This window comes from Eptatretus burgeri, chromosome 17 (genome assembly GCF_056783735.1).
Source record: "Eptatretus burgeri isolate ZD-2024b chromosome 17, Ebu_testis_v1, whole genome shotgun sequence".
NCBI lineage: Eukaryota > Metazoa > Chordata > Myxini > Myxiniformes > Myxinidae > Eptatretus > Eptatretus burgeri.
In genome coordinates, this window is record NC_140977.1 from 22,156,041 (window position 1) to 22,174,473 (window position 18,433).

Sequence of the window (18,433 nt, forward strand, 5' to 3'; positions counted from 1 at the left end):
CTGCACATTCTGGATGAGGCACAACCACATACCAGTGTGTGGCTGTGTTCGAGGCCTGGGACACAATCGCACACTGGTATGTGGTTGTGCCCCAAGTTCCCCTACATTTAATTAAGATGAGTGTCTCAATATAGTCCCTGTAGGATTGAAGCATATGCACATCACTGTTTTAGACCATTAATTAAAGCTTCAATGTCAAATCATGTGTACTTTTCATTATTTTGGCAGTCATTTTGAGGAACATCTTGGGATTATGCTAATTAGATCAGCTAAAAAAATACAAAAATGTTATCAATGAATTCCTTGGGGTCAATAACCTATATGTGTTGAAAAAAATCTACTTTCCATGGCATTTAATTAAGGAGATATCATCATTTGATGAAATACCGCAAAAGTGGCCATTTGGGGGTAGGGGTGACTTTGGTTTACAATGAGCTCTGGTCATCACACACAGCCCCATTGTGAGAATATGAAAATTGAATTGCTCAGAGAACTTAATAATGAAACTTTTGGCCAAAGTTTATAGCTCTACTTACTAAGTATTACTTACTCTACTTACTAAGTATCTAATATTAAGTCATTCAGAGACCATCAAACTTTGAGCTACTTTCAAGTTGAAAGCTATTTTTGACTACAATTACATAAAATATGGTAATTTTCTCCTGTGAACCAAGTTTTAAGAGAATAAATCATGCTAAAATGTGTTAAGCAATGCATAATAATTGAAGTAAATCAAAATTAATAACTTATGGATGCTTAATAATGATTTATTCCATCTAAACCCAATCCGGGCATTTTGGTTCATGTATGGTTTGCTGGTAGCCAACTGCGAATACAAGATGGACCCTACAGAGAAAACGTACTTGATCTGGAGGTGTTACCCAAACTTTTTTTGAAGGTCTTGGCATATAGAACAAAACAAATTAGGGTAACACTCTAAAAGATTCATGTAAACAAACACCCCCCCCCCCCCAGATCCAGGAGTAAAAGGTGACAAATCAAGATAAGGATAGAGATTGTGGATTGGTCATTGGAGCAAAAATTCATTCTGATGGATAGGACAGGATAAGTTCTAAAAGCAGAACACAACTCAAGATAACCGAGTGCAAGACACGGGTTGTGGGCTCTGTCAAGGCAGTAGAAAAGCCCCTTTCATTTTTGAGGAAAAGTACAGTCATTCATGTCATACACCTGCAATCTCCAAAAAGTGAAGCATGGTGAGGATACGGCGGCCATACGCCCTCTGAATTGACAGAAACGTGCGGCGGCCGCAGAGTTTCTGCGGTGGCCTCAGGGTGGCCCTACACTGTTTGGCTATATTTTACAGACCGTAGGGGTCGCCGTGGAATTATAGCGCGGAGTTATAACTTTTTTTCATTTCTACGTTCGCCGTAGCAATTCGACGAGCCGAAACAAAAGAACTGGTAAAAGAAAAAAAAAAGAATCCACTCGTGACCGTCCGTCTGGCCGCACGTTTGCCTTGGGGCCCCCCTGCGGTCCCCCTGTGGTCCCCCCGCGGTCCTCCTGCGGTTGCCTTGCGGGCACCTTGCGTCTGCCTTGAAAATTATATGGCCGCCGCAGGAACGCCCTAAGGTCACCGTGCGACATCAAATCAAAGACCGTACGGCACCCCCACGTTTTTGGTCTCCACAATTTATAAATACGCTGTGCGGCTACCCGAAAAATAAAAACATATGTGACTGCTACATTGTGTGACCGTGGAAATATTGCGGCCGCCCTATAATTGCTAGTGGCCGTAGATTTTGTAGACCCCACGGCCGCCGTGGCAAATGTGACTTAGACCTTACACACCAAGCCAGGTGTTTAAGCTCGATGAAACTGGACTTTTGCAAACGCATGCCCAGCCACACTTTCATCTCAATCATCTTCATCTCCATCAACTCTGGCCTGAGGCAGTGATTGAGTTCAAAGGTTTCACGGAGGCTGAAGTCGGCGAAGCAAGGCAACAGTTTGTGGACATGGCCCTGCAAGTGGGGTTTGACGAGGTCGATGAAGATGATGTTGAGGAATTACTTCTCTCACACAGGGAGGAGCTGAGCAATGAAGATCTTCTGGCTCTGGAGGAGGAGCGCATCAGAGAGGAATCAGAATCAAGTCCTGAGGTTGTGCTAGTTAAAACCCTCACAATAAAGGTCATGGCTAAAGGTTTCAAATTGGTTTATGAAGCGATGGCCATCTTTGATGAACACGATCCCGACTGCATGAGACGTTCCTGGTGCGGAGGGAGATGGAGAATGCAGCGAAATGTTACAAGGAGGTCGATGAACAGAAAATGAATGTAGGCACTCAAGTCTCCATTATGAAGTTCTTCAAAAAATTCCCACATGAATCAGCCGCCATTTCATCTTCTGAGCCTTCGACCTCAACGGGACAGTCTGCCGCACCTGAATAAGCCTGCCACAAGCAATATGTACTGTATCCAACCCCAATCATGATAACAATTATTAAAAAGTAATTCATTTTAAAGTTTTTATTTGTTAAACATTTTTATGCATTGTTTGCTGCTTTTTTGAGGTTTATATGTTGGTCTTCAACCTAAAAAGGTTTAAATCTTCCCCGTTTGGAACATAACCCCCATTTTTTATGTTAAATATTGCCTGAAAAACACGGCATTTTATGGGAATGCATCCCTCATGTTATACGAGGATCTCCTGTGCTATTAGAATATGAGTACGTCCATAAAAAGTATGTACATATAGAATGTGAGTACGTCTATAAAGTATGTACATAGAGAATGTGAGTACGTCGATAAAGTATTTACAAACAGAATGTGAGTACGTCTATAAAGTTTGTACATATAGAATGTGAGTACGTCTATAAAGTATGTACATATAGAATGTGAGTACGTCTATAAAGTATGTACATACAGAATGTGAGTACGTCTATAAAGTATGTACATACAGAATGTGAGTACGTCTATAAAGTATGTACGTATAGAATGTGAGAACGTTGAAAAAAGTATGCACAGAAAAATGTGAGTTCATCTATAAAGTATGTGCATATAGAATGCGAGTTTGTCTATGAAGTATGTACGTGTAGAATGCGAGTACGTCTATAAAGTATTTTCATATAGAATGTGAGTACGTCTATAAAGTATGTACATACAGAATGTGAGTATGTCTATAAAAAGTTTTTATTTTTTTTTATTTTTATTTTTTGTATACCTTGGTCGAGGCTCGTATGAGAGCAAACACACAACTCACAGCAAGGAGGCATGAGACAAGAGGGGCGGGAGTGGAAGGGACAAAACAGTGGGGAAGACACATTAGGTGAACTGTGGAAGGGAGAGGGATGGGGATGGGACGGGGAACATGGCGAAGAGAAGATGGACATTTCAGGGACTTTCAGGAAGGAAAGCAGGAGAATTGAAGGAAGTGGGCTTGGGTGGATTATCGGGGGTAGAAAAGATCGAGGATTTGGATGGGGGAAGATAAGAGGTGGTGGTGAACAGCTGTTGTGAAAGCCTGGAGGGAAGAATGGGAAAGAATAGAGTGAGGAAGTTTATTCCAAAGGCGGGAAAAAAGAGGAATGAAAGAGTGAAGATGAGCAGTGATTCGTGATTTTGGTAGTTTTACCAGAAGGGGGTTGTTGGCGGACCTTGAGCGCCCTGTGGAAATGTGGTGGGGACAAATCGCAGAGAGAGCAGGGGGGGGCAAGGCTGGAGAGGAGTCGGTAGTGTGGTGTAGTCATGCCCGCGGGGAGGGGCATGATGATGATGCATGATGGGCGTGATGGTTGGAGGAGTGGCCGTGGGGGTCGGCGAGGGATATGAGGTGTGCACGCCGTCTGAGGCGTCGTAGTAATACTGGAGTCGGCCGGCTCGTGAGTGTACCGCGTACGGAATAAAGGAGAGCCGCGGGCACATTACGCCCTGGCTCGCACTCGTGCAACACAGCCCGGCTCGACTGTTCCTCCGCTTCGTGTCTGCCTGCTAAGCATCTCCCAATTCAGTACAGTACAGTTGGCGAACGAGGACTTTCGAATCGACGTGTGTAAGGGCGGCAAATGACCTGTGCGGTTCCAGGCTACGGAGCCAAGGTGCTGCCCGCCGGCGCGAACATGGCAAAGGGTCGGTGCATGGCAAACGTACGCATGCCCGCCTTCGTCGGAATCGACTTCGGCCACGTCGAGTGGGCAACGTTCGTTCATTTGGTTCATTTTCTTGTTCGTTTTGTCGAGGATACGCATTTCGGCTCGAACGCGGCGTTGGACGTCGCACAAGCTCTGGAGAATATCCGAGGTCTCGATGGTCGGGACACAGCAGATGGTCTAGGGGTCATCGCGATGGGCCAGGCACGCACGGCCATGCGCACGGTCTGCGGCGCGGGTCGTGGGCGCAGCGTGGCAATGCAATCACCGGACGGCGGTCTGGGCTCTCGAGGTCGTTCTACGTGTGTGTGGGCCGAGGGTCATCGCCCATTGTTACGGTCATAGATGGCGGTGTGCGAGGCGATCCTTCCGTCCCTGCTGCCGAACCCTGCTTGCGATTGATCCGGAAATGACAAGATCAGTGGCAGGGGGGGGAAGTGAGCGAGGCACGGATCGGGTGTCGAGTTGAGTCCACTCTCGTGCTGGCCGCGCATCGCATTCGGGCTGTGCCGTGCAAATTCACGGCAGTGGAGCAACCGGCACGGATCAGAGATCATTTTATTTCTGGTCTGCGAGCAGCCATTGACATTGTCTGCGAGCAGCCATTGACCGACATCACATTCGACTCGGCGATCGCGACTGTTTCATCTATCGAGCAGACACCGGTGACCGCGCAAGTCCGCGCGATGGCTCAAGTGCCGCAGGGTGCTCGCACGCCTAGCGGTGCGGGGCGAGAGCGCGCACCGCAGCACGGTCGCACCGGGAGCGAAGGGGCACCGCAGCACGATCGCACCGGGAGCGAAGGGGCACCGCAGCACGATCGCACCGGGAGCGAAGGGGCACCGCAGCAGGACCCCAGTGACCTGGAGATCAGCCTGCAGCCGGGGCATGATGATGCCGGCGAGCCGGAGCAGGAGCCGGGCTCGGCGAGCCGGACCATTTTGGGTCGGAACGGGTTCTGCTCCGTGCCTCCAGATGTGCCAGTGCTCTCTTCGAGACCTTCGTGCACCGAGGGCGAGGTGCTGGCGACGGGGGCCGCGTCGATGCAGCGGGAGCCACCGTTCGTTGCTGCCTGCGGCGATGATGTGCGCTCCAGGAGCGGCGAGAGCCATATCAGCTTTCGCGATGAGTTCCCGCGCTTCGTTCGCGATGAGTTCCCGCGCTTCGGCAGGGTTCGTGAGGCAATGCGCATCGGTGTGGTTCAGGCAGCTTCAACAGGTGGCGGTGGGCCCGTGGCATTAAAGGGAGTCGCGAGTCGCAGCATCAAGTCGACAACCAAGAAGCGGACTCGTGATGTGGGTTGTGGGTTGTTGTTCATGGCATATGTGTTTTTCCTTGCTCTAGTGATGCAGTTTAACGTTGTTGAAATAAATGCCAGCAGTTCTCATATAAAAGTGGATGTGGCGGAGATCAGTCAATGGGAGTTGGATTATGGTCAATGTGATGTGGGGGCGAATAAAGAAGGTTTGTTAGCCTCCAGTTGCTCCAGGCCGCAGGTAATTGCTTTGTCATGTGCTGGGATTTTATCAAAAGCGCGCTGTACGGAAAAATGAATTTACGATGCTTCGAATGTTATTCCTATTGATTTATAACGAGCTTATGGTTGAGCGGGGTTTAAATGGAATTACTACTGTCTAACTGCCGTGTGGGTCTCGGAGATCGACTCGGGGCCGGGACTCGTGCGCTGGTCGGCGTTACCCCACCTCTGCTTTCAGCGAAGTCAGACGTGCCTGGCGCCTGGGGCGTGGCTCTCTGGGTGCGCTCAAGGCCGTTTTGGCCATGCGGTGGAATCTTAACTGATTATGGTGCATGAAGGTTGGGGAGTGTTTGTTGCTTCCGGCAAAGGGTGCTGTTCAGCGCCCCCACAAAGTCGGTTGGGTCTGGCGGTGGCGCCGCGGGTTCCAGACAGCGGGGGTCCGGCCTCGAAAGGTTTATCTGTTTCAGGTCTGCCTGGGGGCGGGTTTGCTGAGTCGTGCTGCTGTGCTTCTCCAGTAGCTCGCTTCCACGCATTATATGATGTGATGTGCTATTATACTTTGTTATTTTCATTTTATTTCCATGATTATTATACGAAATCCTTCGTGTTCTGCATGCTTCTTATAATACTGATCATTTAATAATCATACTTTTAGGAGGGAGGAGTGTGGTGTAGTCATGCCCGCGGGGAGGGGCATGATGATGATGCATGATGGGCGTGATGGTTGGAGGAGTGGCCGTGGGGGTCGGCGAGGGATATGAGGTGTGCACGCCGTCTGAGGCGTCGTAGTAATACTGGAGTCGGCCGGCTCGTGAGTGTACCGCGTACGGAATAAAGGAGAGCCGCGGGCACAGTACGCCCTGGCTCGCACTCGTGCAACACAGCCCGGCTCGACTGTTCCTCCGCTTCGTGTCTGCCTGCTAAGCATCTCCCAATTCAGTACAGTACAGGTAGAAGACAGAAAGACCACCGACCAACCTGCGGTGATTGAGTGAGAGGCCCAAAGACTCAGCTTCATTGCGGGAGATGCCGATGATCTTAAATGCCCTGGTTTCGACAGCGTTAAGCCGAGAAAGGTGGGAGGCAGGAGGACCAGCCCAGAGGGGAGAGCAGGACTCCATCAGGCTACGGACAAAAGCTTTGTAAGTGGTCAGGAGCACAGGAGGGCCGAGGAAGGACTTAGCACGACGGAGGATTCCCAGTCGGCGACTGGCTTTTGAGGCGAGGTTGGAAATGTGACTTTCCCATGAAAGTTCATGGCAGATAGTGAGACCTATAAGCTTGAAAGAAAAGACTTCTTCCAGAGGATTGTTGAGAAAGTGGATGGGGGGGGGGGGGTTTGTAAACGGTCCTTTCGAATAGACATAGTGAGAGTGTGAGATTTGTCTGGATTGAAAGACGTGTTCCACGTGTTGGACCAGTTTGTGATTTTAACCAGATCTGCAGTGAGCGAAGAAGCTGCTGCTTGCCGGTCTGAGGGATGACAGATGGTACGGCAGAGGGTGGAGTCGTCGGCAAAGAGAAATAGAGGATTTTCCAGAGAGTCCGAGAGATCATTGATGAAAACCAGAAAAAGAACAGGGCCCAGAACGCTACCTTGAGGAACTCCAGCCTGCACAGGAAGAGGGGATGAAAGAACTCCATTTAGGGCCACACGTTGACTGCGACAGGAGAGGAAGTCTGCGAGCCATGAGTGGAGATGGCCTTGAATACCATGGGAAGAGAGTTTGGTGAGTAGGGCAGGGTGCCAGACTGTGTCAAAAGCATGTGATATGTCCAGGGATACGGCTCGGATTTCCTGTCTGGCATTGAGGACCTCCATCCATTGATGGGAGAGCAGAAGCAGCATATCCAGGGTAGAGTGACCTGGTCTGAAACCAAATTGATGATCGGAAATCAAGCCATTGGAGAAGAGGAAGGATTTCATATCTGAAGCGATGATGGATTCCATCACTGAAATGAAGACGAGAGAAGAACCTTCAGAGTTTAGGCTTTATTCCATTTGATTGAAGCCGCTTCTACGGGCACACCAGGAAATACAAACGCAGTATGGAGTACAAGCAGTAAGGTACACACGCGCAACTAATCACCGCAAAATAAATCAGTATTATATATCAATCAGTGTTCTCACCATTCAATGAGCACCAAGTGAGCCGGCGACATAAAACGGCAATGCCCCAGGGACAAAACCCCGCGGCCGAGCCGAACCTCAGCTTTATCTCTTCTGTGCTCGGCCGGGCATCACGTGGTCACACGTCACGACCTTCCATTCACCACAATCACCTTGCTGATGATTGGGAGAAGGCTGATTGGTCTGTAGTTACAGGGATCTGTTTTTGCACCTTTTTTATGCAGGGCAGTGATGTTAGCAGATTTCCAAGCAGATGGCAGATGACCTTGGGAAAATGAGAGGGTGAATAGAACAGAGAGAGGGTGAGCAAGAGCAGAAGAGCAGGCTTTGAGGACACGTGGGCTGATGCCGTCTGGACCGGTTGCAGAATCTGACTCGAGGTTTGAAAGCAAGCTCTCCACCTTGTCAGGAGAAAAGGACACAGAGTCCAGGGACAGTTGGGTGCGACTGGGTAAAGTGGGTAGAGAAAGTGATGGGTTTAGGACACAAGATTTAGCTGCAAACACCGAGTTTAGACATTCAGCTTTATCACGTGTGGAATCAGCAGTGCGGCCATTTGAGGTAAGGGAGGGATGGAGGGGGAACATACACCAGAAACAGATTTGATTAAAACGCCACCAGGATTTTTGAGGAGGGAGAGAGGTTTGAGAGTTCAGACTTGAGATGAGAAAGATGTTGTTTTCTGGCTCTCCTGAGGGTAGATACACACTTGTTCCGAGCTTTGTGGAAAGAACTGAGATTGCCCTCAGTTGGGTTTGCTTTCCATGAGGCAAAGGCAAGTTGTTTCAGGACAACTGCCTCGCCACAAGCTTCAGTAAACCAAGGGCGGGAGGAAGGGTAAGACAACTGAACACGAGAGGGGATAAATCTGTGCATGAGGGAGAGCAAGTTTCTTTGAAAGAATTCCCAGGATGAGTTGATGTTTGAGAAAGTAGTGATAGGAGACCAGTCTGTAAGTTTGATGGCTGCTCGGAGACCCTGCCAGTCGGCTTGAGTGAAATGCCAGAGTCGACAGCGGTGAGGTGGTTCTCTGATAACAGCCAGAGAGATGTCCACTTTGACAAGGACGTGGTCAGAAGAACCAATTGGAGCGAAGGAAGAGCAGCAGATATTGTCAGGGAAATTTGTCAAAATCAGATCCAGAAGAGATGGAGTACCATTGGTTGAGATCCGGGTCGCGATGTTGACCGATTGAGTCAGTCCCAATGAGTCGCAGAAAGATTTTGCTGAGGTGCCATGGCAGGTGAGAGAGGTACCCACACCTAGCCAACTGGCATGATGACAATTGAAGTCACCACATAAGAGGAAGAGAGAGTTTGGATGAGAAGATAGAAGATGGTCCATGTTTTCGGATAGTGAGGTGTAGATGGAGTCATCACTGTTCGGTGGACGGTACAGTACACATATAAACATGAGGTGGGAGTGGAGGGGAAGCCGCAGCGAGAGGTATTCCTTGGGGTGTGGGGGAGTGAGGGCAGTGCATGGAGAGTGAGGAATAGAGTCTTTGATGAAGAGAGCAACTCCACCGCCAGGACGAGACTCAGGTCTGTCATACCGGAGGAGTGAGTAGCCAGGGAGAGATACTTGGGAGTCAGACACGTCTTGGGAGAGGAAAGTTTCTGTTAGGCAGATAATGTCTGGTTTGTCAGTGGCAACCTGCATGGAAAGATCTGAAAGGTTTGAGCGAAGGCCCCGGATATTTGAGGTCCACACTTTTAATGAAGAGGAAGGGGAGGAGGCTTTGGGTGCAGGAGGTGGAGGGGGAGGGGGAGGGTAGGACAAGGGACGAGGGGGGCAGGTAAGGAGGGTTGCTGAAGGAGTGTGGGGTATTGCAGAATAACGAGGGGAGGGGACCGAATGAGGAGGAGAAAAGGCTCTGTGGTGCTGGGGGAGAGGGGGGACAAGAGACAAGGAAGAAGGCAGTTGAGGATTTGAGGAGGTGGAGTGAAGAGATGGAGGTGAGAGGGCAGTGGAGGGAGGCAGGTTGGTGGATGAGAGAGGGGGGCAACTTTGAGAAGGAAGAGTGAGGGGGATGAAAGGTGGGAGAAAGGTGAGGGGGGATTTTGAGAGAGGTGAGAGGGAGGCTTGGAGGGAGAAGAGAGTGGGATGGTTGCTTTGAGAGTGAGAGTGAGGGGTGAGGGGGTGAGTTGGCACTGAAGTTGGAAAAAAAGAATGGTTGATGGAAAGCGAGCATCCATGGCAAACTGTGGTTTTTAAAAGTTTTAGGTCAGAGATGCGATTTAACACAATTCTTGATGGATGCAATGAAGGCGAATTCAGAGAATGGAGAGAAGAACCGCTGTAATAGTTGGATTTTTTAGGCAAGGAATGAAGGAGAGGTCGAAATGAGAGCAGTCTGTTAAAATAGCAGAAGATTAGTGCATTGTGAAACAGTAAAGAGTACCACATGTGTGAGAGAGGAAGATGAAGCATTATAAGATCGTTTTTGTTGTTAAAAATAATGTATGAGAGAGTTCAACAGATTAGGTCATGGAAGTGTAAAAAAAAAAAAGAGGAAGAAGACGAGGAGGAAGTTAAGAGGAAGAAGAATCGGGAGAAGGTGAGCGTGTTGTTGTTGTTGTTGGGTATATATATATATATATATATTTTTTTTTTTGTTGTTGTTAATATTAATGTATGAGAGTTCAACAGATTAGGTCATGGAAGTGTAAAAAAAAAAAAAATCGAGGAAGAAGACGAGGAGGAAGTTAAGAGGAAGAAGAAGAAGCAAAATCGGGAGAAGGTGAGCGTGTTGTTGTAGGGTATATTTTATTTTATTTTATTTTATTTTATTTTATTTTATTTTATTTTATTTTATTTTTTTCTTTTTGAGATAAGAAAGAGATTAGTTGGGAGAATGGGGGATGTTTGGAAAGTGGGGAGGATCAAAATTGAAGGTAATGGGGAGGATAGAAATTGAAGATAATGGGGGGAAAAAACAAACAAAAAAAAAAACGATCGAACACCGAGTGGAACCGGTAGGCCTCAAGTCTAGGCCTAGGCCTCAAGCACAGGTAAGAACGTCGACAAAAATACTCACAAAATAGCACGATTTTTGAAACAAAACCGAACTAGCAACACACAGTAACATGTAGGTGAGAAAATTAAACAGTTAAAACGGGACAAATAACAACCGGAAACTTAGCTTTGATAACGTCAGCAGGGAGCCCCGAAGGAGAAGTCTCGCTGCTCCAAAACCGGAACCGGAAGTCAAATTTACATATAGAATGTGAGTACGTCTATAAAGTATTTTCATATAGAATGTGAGTACGTCTATAAAGTATTTACATATAGAATGCGAGTAAGTCATTAGAGTATGTACATATAGAATGTGAGTACGTCTATAAAGTATGGACATATAAATGCGAGTAAGTCATTAGAGTATGTACATATAGAATGTGAGTACGTCTATAAAGTATGGACATATAGAATGTGGGTACGTCTATAAAGTATGCACAGAAAATGTGAGTTCATCGATAAAGTATGTACATATAGAATGTGAGTACGTCTATAAATTATTTACATATAGAATGCGAGTAAGTCAACAGAGTATGTACATATAGAATGTGAGTACGTATATTAAGTATGTATGTATAGAATGTGAGTACGTATATAAAGTATGTATGTATAGAATGTTAGTACGTATATAAAGTATGTATGTATAGAATGTGAGTACGTCTATAAAGTATTTACATATAGAATGCGAGTAAGTCAACAGAGTATGTACATATAGAATGTGAGTACGTCTATAAGGTATTTACATATAGAACGTGAGTACGTCGATAAAGTATTTACATATAGAATGTGAGTACGTCTATAAAGTATGTACATATAAAATGTGAGTACCTCTGTAAAGTATGTACATTTCGAGTGTGAGTACGTCTATAAAAACTATGTACATATAGAATGTGAGTACATCTAAAAAGTATGTACATATAGAATGTGAGTACGTCTATAAAGTATGTACATATAGAATGTGAGTACGTCTATAAGTATGTACATATAGAATGTGAGTACGTCTATAAAGTATGTACATATAGAATGTGAGTACGTCTATAAAGTATGTACGTATAGAATGTGAGTACGTCGAAAAAAGTATGCACACAAAAATGTGAGTTCGTCTATAAAGTATGTACATATAGAATGTGAGTACGTCTATAAAGTATGTACGTATAGAATGTGAGTACGTCGAAAAAAGTATGCACAGAAAAATGTGAGTTCGTCTATAAAGTATGTACATATAGAATGTGAGTTTGTCTAAAAAGTATGTACGTGTAGAATGTGAGTACGTCTATAAAGTATTTACAGAAAGAATGTGAGTTCGTCTATAAAGTATTTTCATATAGAATGTGAGTACGTCTATAAAGTATTTACATATCGAGTGTGAGTACGTCTATAAAAAACTATGTACATATAGAATGTGAGTACATCTAAAAAGTATGTACATATAAAATGTAAGTACGTCAATAAAGTATGTACATATAGAATGTGAGTACGTCTATAAAGTATGTACGTATAGAATGTGAGTACGTCAAAAAAAGGATGCACAGAAAAATGTGAGTTCATTTATAAAGTATGTACATATAAAATGCGAGTTTGTCTATAAAGTATGTACGTATAGAATGTGAGTACGTCAATGAAGAATGTACATATAGAATGTGAGTACGTCTATAAAGTATGTACATATTAGAATGTGAGTACGTCTATAAAGAATGGACATATAGAATGTGAGTACGTCTATAAAGTGTGTACATATAGAATGCGAGGAAGTCTATAAAGTATGTACTTATAGAATGTGAGTACGTCTATAAAGTATGTACGTATAGAATGTGAGAACGTTGAAAAAAATATGCACAGAAAAATGTGAGTTCGTCTATAAAGTGTGTGTATATAGAATGCGAGTTTGTCTATGAAGTATGTACGTGTAGAATGCGAGTACGTCTATAAAGTATTTTCATATAGAATGTGAGTACGTCTGTAAAGTATGTACATATAGAATGTGAGTACGTCTATAAATTATTTACATATAGAATGCGAGTAAGTCAACAGAGTATGTACATATAGAATGTGAGTACGTATATTAAGTATGTATGTATAGAATGTGAGTACGTATATAAAGTATGTATGTATAGAATGTTAGTACGTATACAAAGTATGTATGTATAGAATGTGAGTACATCTATAAAGTATTTACATATAGAATGCGAGTAAGTCAACAGAGTATGTACATATAGAATGTGAGTACGTCTATAAGGTATTTACATATAGAATGTGAGTACGTCAATAAAGTATTTACATATAGAATGTGAGTACGTCTATAAAGTATGTACATATAAAATGTGAGTACCTCTGTAAAGTATGTACATTTCGAGTGTGAGTACGTCCATAAAAAGTATGTACATATAGAATGTGAGTACATCTAAAAAGTATGTACATATAGAATGTGAGTACGTCTATAAAGTATGCACAGAAAAATGTGAGTACGTCTATAAAGTATGTACGTATAGAATGTGAGTCCGTCAAAAAAAGTATGCACAGAAAAATGTGAGTTCGTCTTAAAGTATGTACATATAGAATGCGAGTTTGTCTAAAAAGTATGTACGTATAGAATGTGAGTACGTCTATAAAGTATTTTCATATAGAATGTGAGTACGTCTGTAAAGTATTTACATATAGAGTGTGAGTACGTCTATAAAAAAACTATGTACATATAGAATGTGAGTACATCTAAAAAGTATGTACATATAAAATGTAAGTATGTCTATAAAGTATGTACATATAGAATGTGAGTACGTCTATAAAGTATGTACGTATAGAATGTGAGTACGTCAAAAAAAGTATGCACAGAAAAATGTGAGTTCATTTATAAAGTATGTACATATAGAATGTGAGTACGTCAATGAAGAATGTACATATAGAATGTGAGTACGTCAATAAAGTATGGACATATAGAATGTGAGTACGTCTATAAAAAGTATGTACATATAGAATGTGAGTACGTCTATAAAGTATGTACATATAGAATGTGAGTACGTCTATAAAGTATGTACATATTAGAATGTGAGTACGTCTATAAAGAATGGACATATAGAATGTGAGTACGTCTATAAAGTATTTTCATATAGAATGTGAGTACGTCTATAAAGTATGGACATATAGAATGTGAGTACGTCTATAAAGTGTGTACATATAGAATGCGAGGAAGTCTATAAAGTATGTACATATAGAATGTGAGTACGTCTATAAAGTATGTACATACAGAATGTGAGTACGTCTATAAAGTATGTACATACAGAATGTGAGTACGTCTATAAAGTATGTACGTATAGAATGTGAGAACGTTGAAAAAAATATGCACAGAAAAATGTGAGTTCGTCTATAAAGTATGTGTATATAGAATGCGAGTTTGTCTATGAAGTATGTACGTGTAGAATGCGAGTACGTCTATAAAGTATTTTCATATCGAATGTGAGTATGTCTGTAAAGTATGTACATATAGAATGTGAGTACGTCTATAAAGTATGTACATATAGAATGTGAGTATGTCTATAAAAAGTATATACATATAGAATGTGAGTACGTCTATAAAGTATGTACATATAGAATGTGAGTACGTCTGTAAAGTATGTACATATAGAATGTGAGTACGTCTATAAAGTCTTTACATATAGAATGCGAGTAAGTCATTAGAGTATGTACATATAGAATGTTAGTACGTATATTAAGTATGTATGTATAGAATGTGAGTACATCTATAAAAAGTATGTGCATATAGAATGTGAGTACGTCGAAAAAAGTATGCACAGAAATATGTGAGTTCATCGATAAAGTATGTACATATAGAATGTGAGTACGTCTATAAAGTATTTTCATATAGAATGTGAGTACATCTATAAAGTATGTACATACAGAATGTGAGTATGTCTATAAAGGATTTACATATAGAATCTGAGTACGTCTATAAAGTATGTTCATACAGAATGTATGTCCATAAAAAGTAAATACATATAGAATGTGAGTACGTCTATAAAGTATTTTCATATAGAATGCGAGTGCGTCTGTAAAGTATGTACATATATAATGTGAGTACGTCTATAAAGTATTTACATATAGAATGTGAGTACGTCTATAAAGTATTTACAGAAAGAATGTGAGTACGTCTATAAAGTATTTTCATATAGAATGTCAGTACGTCTGTAAAGTATTTACATATAGAGTGTGACTACGTCTATAAAAACTATGTACATATAGAATGTGAGTACATCTAAATAGTATGTACATATAAAATGTGAGTACGTCTATAAAGTATGTACATATAGAATGTGAGTACGTCTATAAAGTATGTACATATAAAATGTGAGTACCTCTGTAAAGTATGTTCATATAGAGTGTGAGTACGTCTATAAAGTATGTACATGCAGAATATGAGTACATCTATAAAGTATGTACGTATAGAATGTGAGTACGTCAAAAGAAGTATGCACAGAAAAATGTGTACGTCTATAAAGTATTTTCATATAGAATGTGAGTACGTCGAAAAAAGTATTTACATATAGTGTTAGTACAGGTACATCTATAAAAACTATGTACATATAAAATGTGAGTACGTCTATAAAGTATGTACATATAGAATGTGAGTACATCTATAAAGTATGTACGCATAGAATGTGAGTACGTCGAAAAAAGTATGCACAGAAAAATGTGAGTTCGTCTATAAAGTATGTACATATAGAATACGAGTTTGTCTATAAAAACTATGTACGTATAGAATGCGAGTTCGTCTATGAAGTATTTACAGAAAGAATGTGAGTACGTCTATAAAGTATGTTCATACAGAATGTATGTGTATAAAAAGTATATACATATAGAATGTGAGTACGTCTATAAAGTATTTTCATATAGAATGCGAGTGCGTCTGTAAAGTATGTACATATATAATGTGAGTACGTCTATAAAGTATTTACATATAGAATGTGAGTACGTCTGTAAAGTATGTACATATATAATGTGAGTACGTCTATAAAGTATTTACATATAGAATGCGAGTAAGTCATTAGAGTATGTACATATAGAATGTGAGTACGTCTATGAAGTATTTACAGAAAGAATGTGAGCACGTCTATAAAGTATTTTCATATAGAATGTCAGTACGTCTGTAAAGTATTTACATATAGAGTGTGAGTACGTCTATAAAAACTATGTACATATAGAATGTGAGTACATCTAAATAGTATGTACATATAAAATGTGAGTACGTCTATAAAGTATGTACATATATAATGTGAGTACGTCTTTAAAGTATTTACATATAGAATGCGAGTAAGTCATTAGAGTATGTACATATAGAATGTGAGTACGTCTATAAAGTATTTACAGAAAGAATGTGAGTACCTCTGTAAAGTATGTACATTTCGAGTGTGAGTACGTCTATAAAAACTATGTATGTATAGAATGCGAGTATGTCTATAAAGTATTTACAGAAAGAATGTGAGTACGTCTATAAAGTATTTACAGAAGAATGTGAGTACGTCTATAAAGTATGTACATATATAATGTGAGTACGTCTATAAAGTATATACATATAGAATGCGAGTGCGTCTGTAAAGTATGTACATATAGAATGTGAGTACGTCTATAAAGTATGTACATATAGAATGTGAGCACGTCTATGAAGTATGTACATATAGAATGTGAGTACGTCTATAAAGTATATACATATAGAATGCGAGTGCATCTGTAAAATATGTACATATAGAATGTGAGTACGTCTATAAAGTATATACATATAGAATGCGAGTGCGTCTGTAAAATATGTACATATAGAATGTGAGTACGTCTATAAAGTATATACATATATAATGCGAGTGCGTCTGTAAAGTATATACATATAGAATGTGAGTGCGTCTATAAAGTATATACATATATAATGCGAGTACGTCTGTAAGTATGTACATATAGAATGTGAGTACGTCTATAAAGTATGTACATCCAGAATGCGAGTGCGTCTGTAAAGTATATACATATAGAATGTGAGTACGTATACAAGTATAAAGTACGTACTATTAGAACATGCATTCATTGATGACGTATGGAGTGCGAGTACGTTTATAAAATTACACGCAAGACACAAAACTAGTACTGGCAAGGGACGATCACTGATTGGTCTTTCTAGTTTTTGAAGAGACTTTGAGGTAGTTTGGGAAATTGTAATAAATCCAATTCAGATAGTCTGAAAATCAAAAGAGAAATTTCAAATACAGTACCCATTGTTTCCTGAGTTTTGTTATCATGTAAAGACCAGACATGAAATTACAGACCATGAAGAAAGCTGTACAAGTTGGTGAATATCCCAGCCACGTGGGTGGAGACAACCAAGACTTGCTTTTGGCGGTCGGTGATTGGCTGTTCCACGTTTGTGGATGGAAACGTGTAAAAACGATGAGAAATTCACCAAGATTCATTAAATACTGCCTTACGATTCTGGCACCGATCCCGCCGGGAACGGGACCCTCACGGTACGTACCGGGTCCCGATTGCTTATCCACCGGTGGAGCGACCCCGGACCCACGGTCCATGGGTGACCCTACCCCACCGATCGCGTTCCTTCCATCGGAGGCACTCGTGGATCCCAGATAGTTCGCTCCGTACTCCTCACCGTAGAGATCTTGGTTCATGGCGCACAGCACGGGACACTGCAATAAAATATATTCAGACAGCAGAGACAATGCTGCATTGTGACGTCCAGAGACAGGGAGCCAAAGTGCTCGTAATGAGCATATCCGCGATTACACGAATGCAGATTCGCCAGAAATAGATGCAGAAGCGCTTTGCAAAGACTGACGAATACATATGTCAGAGCAGTTCGAGTTCAGCGTCACGATCTGCGAGAAGGGTGATCTTGTTTGGCGATAATGACCAAGTCGGATGGGAGAAGGCCACAAATGACCTTAAACATGCTGATTTGTGGCCCTCGAGGGGCACCTGCTGGGTACCTGTGAGATGTCACCAACCATGTAATGCACGTCTGCACCTGTTGCAACGGAATTGGGAGGCCACTTGGCCCATCACGCCTGCGCTACACCAACACAATGTTTCTCCAATGGATTGACTCAATGAGGGCGAGCGGTGAACGTTGAGGTGAACGTATCAAGCACGAAGGATTGGTGTAGCGCTGATAATGTAGCTTGCACAAAGGATCTAACTGATAATGTAGCTTGCACAAAGGATCCAACTGATAATGTAGCTTGCACAAAGGATCTAACTGATAATGGAGCTTGCACAAAGGATCCAACTGATAATGTAGCTTGCACAAAGGATCTAACTGATAATGGAGCTTGCACAAAGGATCCAACTGGTGATGTAGCTTGCACAAAGGATCCAACTGATAATGTAGCTTGCACAAAGGATCCAACTGGTGATGTAGCTTGCACAAAGGATCCAACTGATAATGTAGCTTGCACAAAGGATCCAACTGATAATGTAGCTTGCACAAAGGATCCAACTGATAATGTAGCTTGCACAAAGGATCCAACTGGTGATGTAGCTTGCACAAAGGATCCAACTGATAATGTAGCTTGCACAAAGGATCCAACTGAAAATGTAGCTTGAACAAAGGATCCAACTGATAATGTAGCTTGCACAAAGGATCCAACTGATAATGTGGCTTGCACAAAGGATCCAACTGGTGATGTAGCTTGCACAAAGGATCTAACTGA

General features: G+C 42.3%; 1 protein-coding gene across 7 annotated transcripts in view; it reads right to left on the minus strand.

Moving 5' to 3' along the window:
• The window catches only part of LOC147009523 (uncharacterized), a 38,071-nt gene extending 20,525 nt beyond the window's left edge, over positions 1–17,546 (minus strand). For 4 of the 7 annotated variants that reach the window (XM_085861308.1, XM_085861307.1, XM_085861305.1 and 1 more), the window contains exon 1: positions 17,242–17,544. In XM_085861308.1, coding sequence (XP_085717434.1) covers positions 17,242–17,392 — 151 coding nt within the window. In that variant the 5' untranslated portion in view covers positions 17,393–17,544. Of the gene's footprint in view, positions 1–17,241 lie in introns of all 7 variants that reach the window. The other 3 variants (XM_085861303.1, XM_085861302.1, XM_085861306.1) reach the window with 3 other exon arrangements.
• Positions 17,547–18,433: the final 887 nt, after the last annotated feature.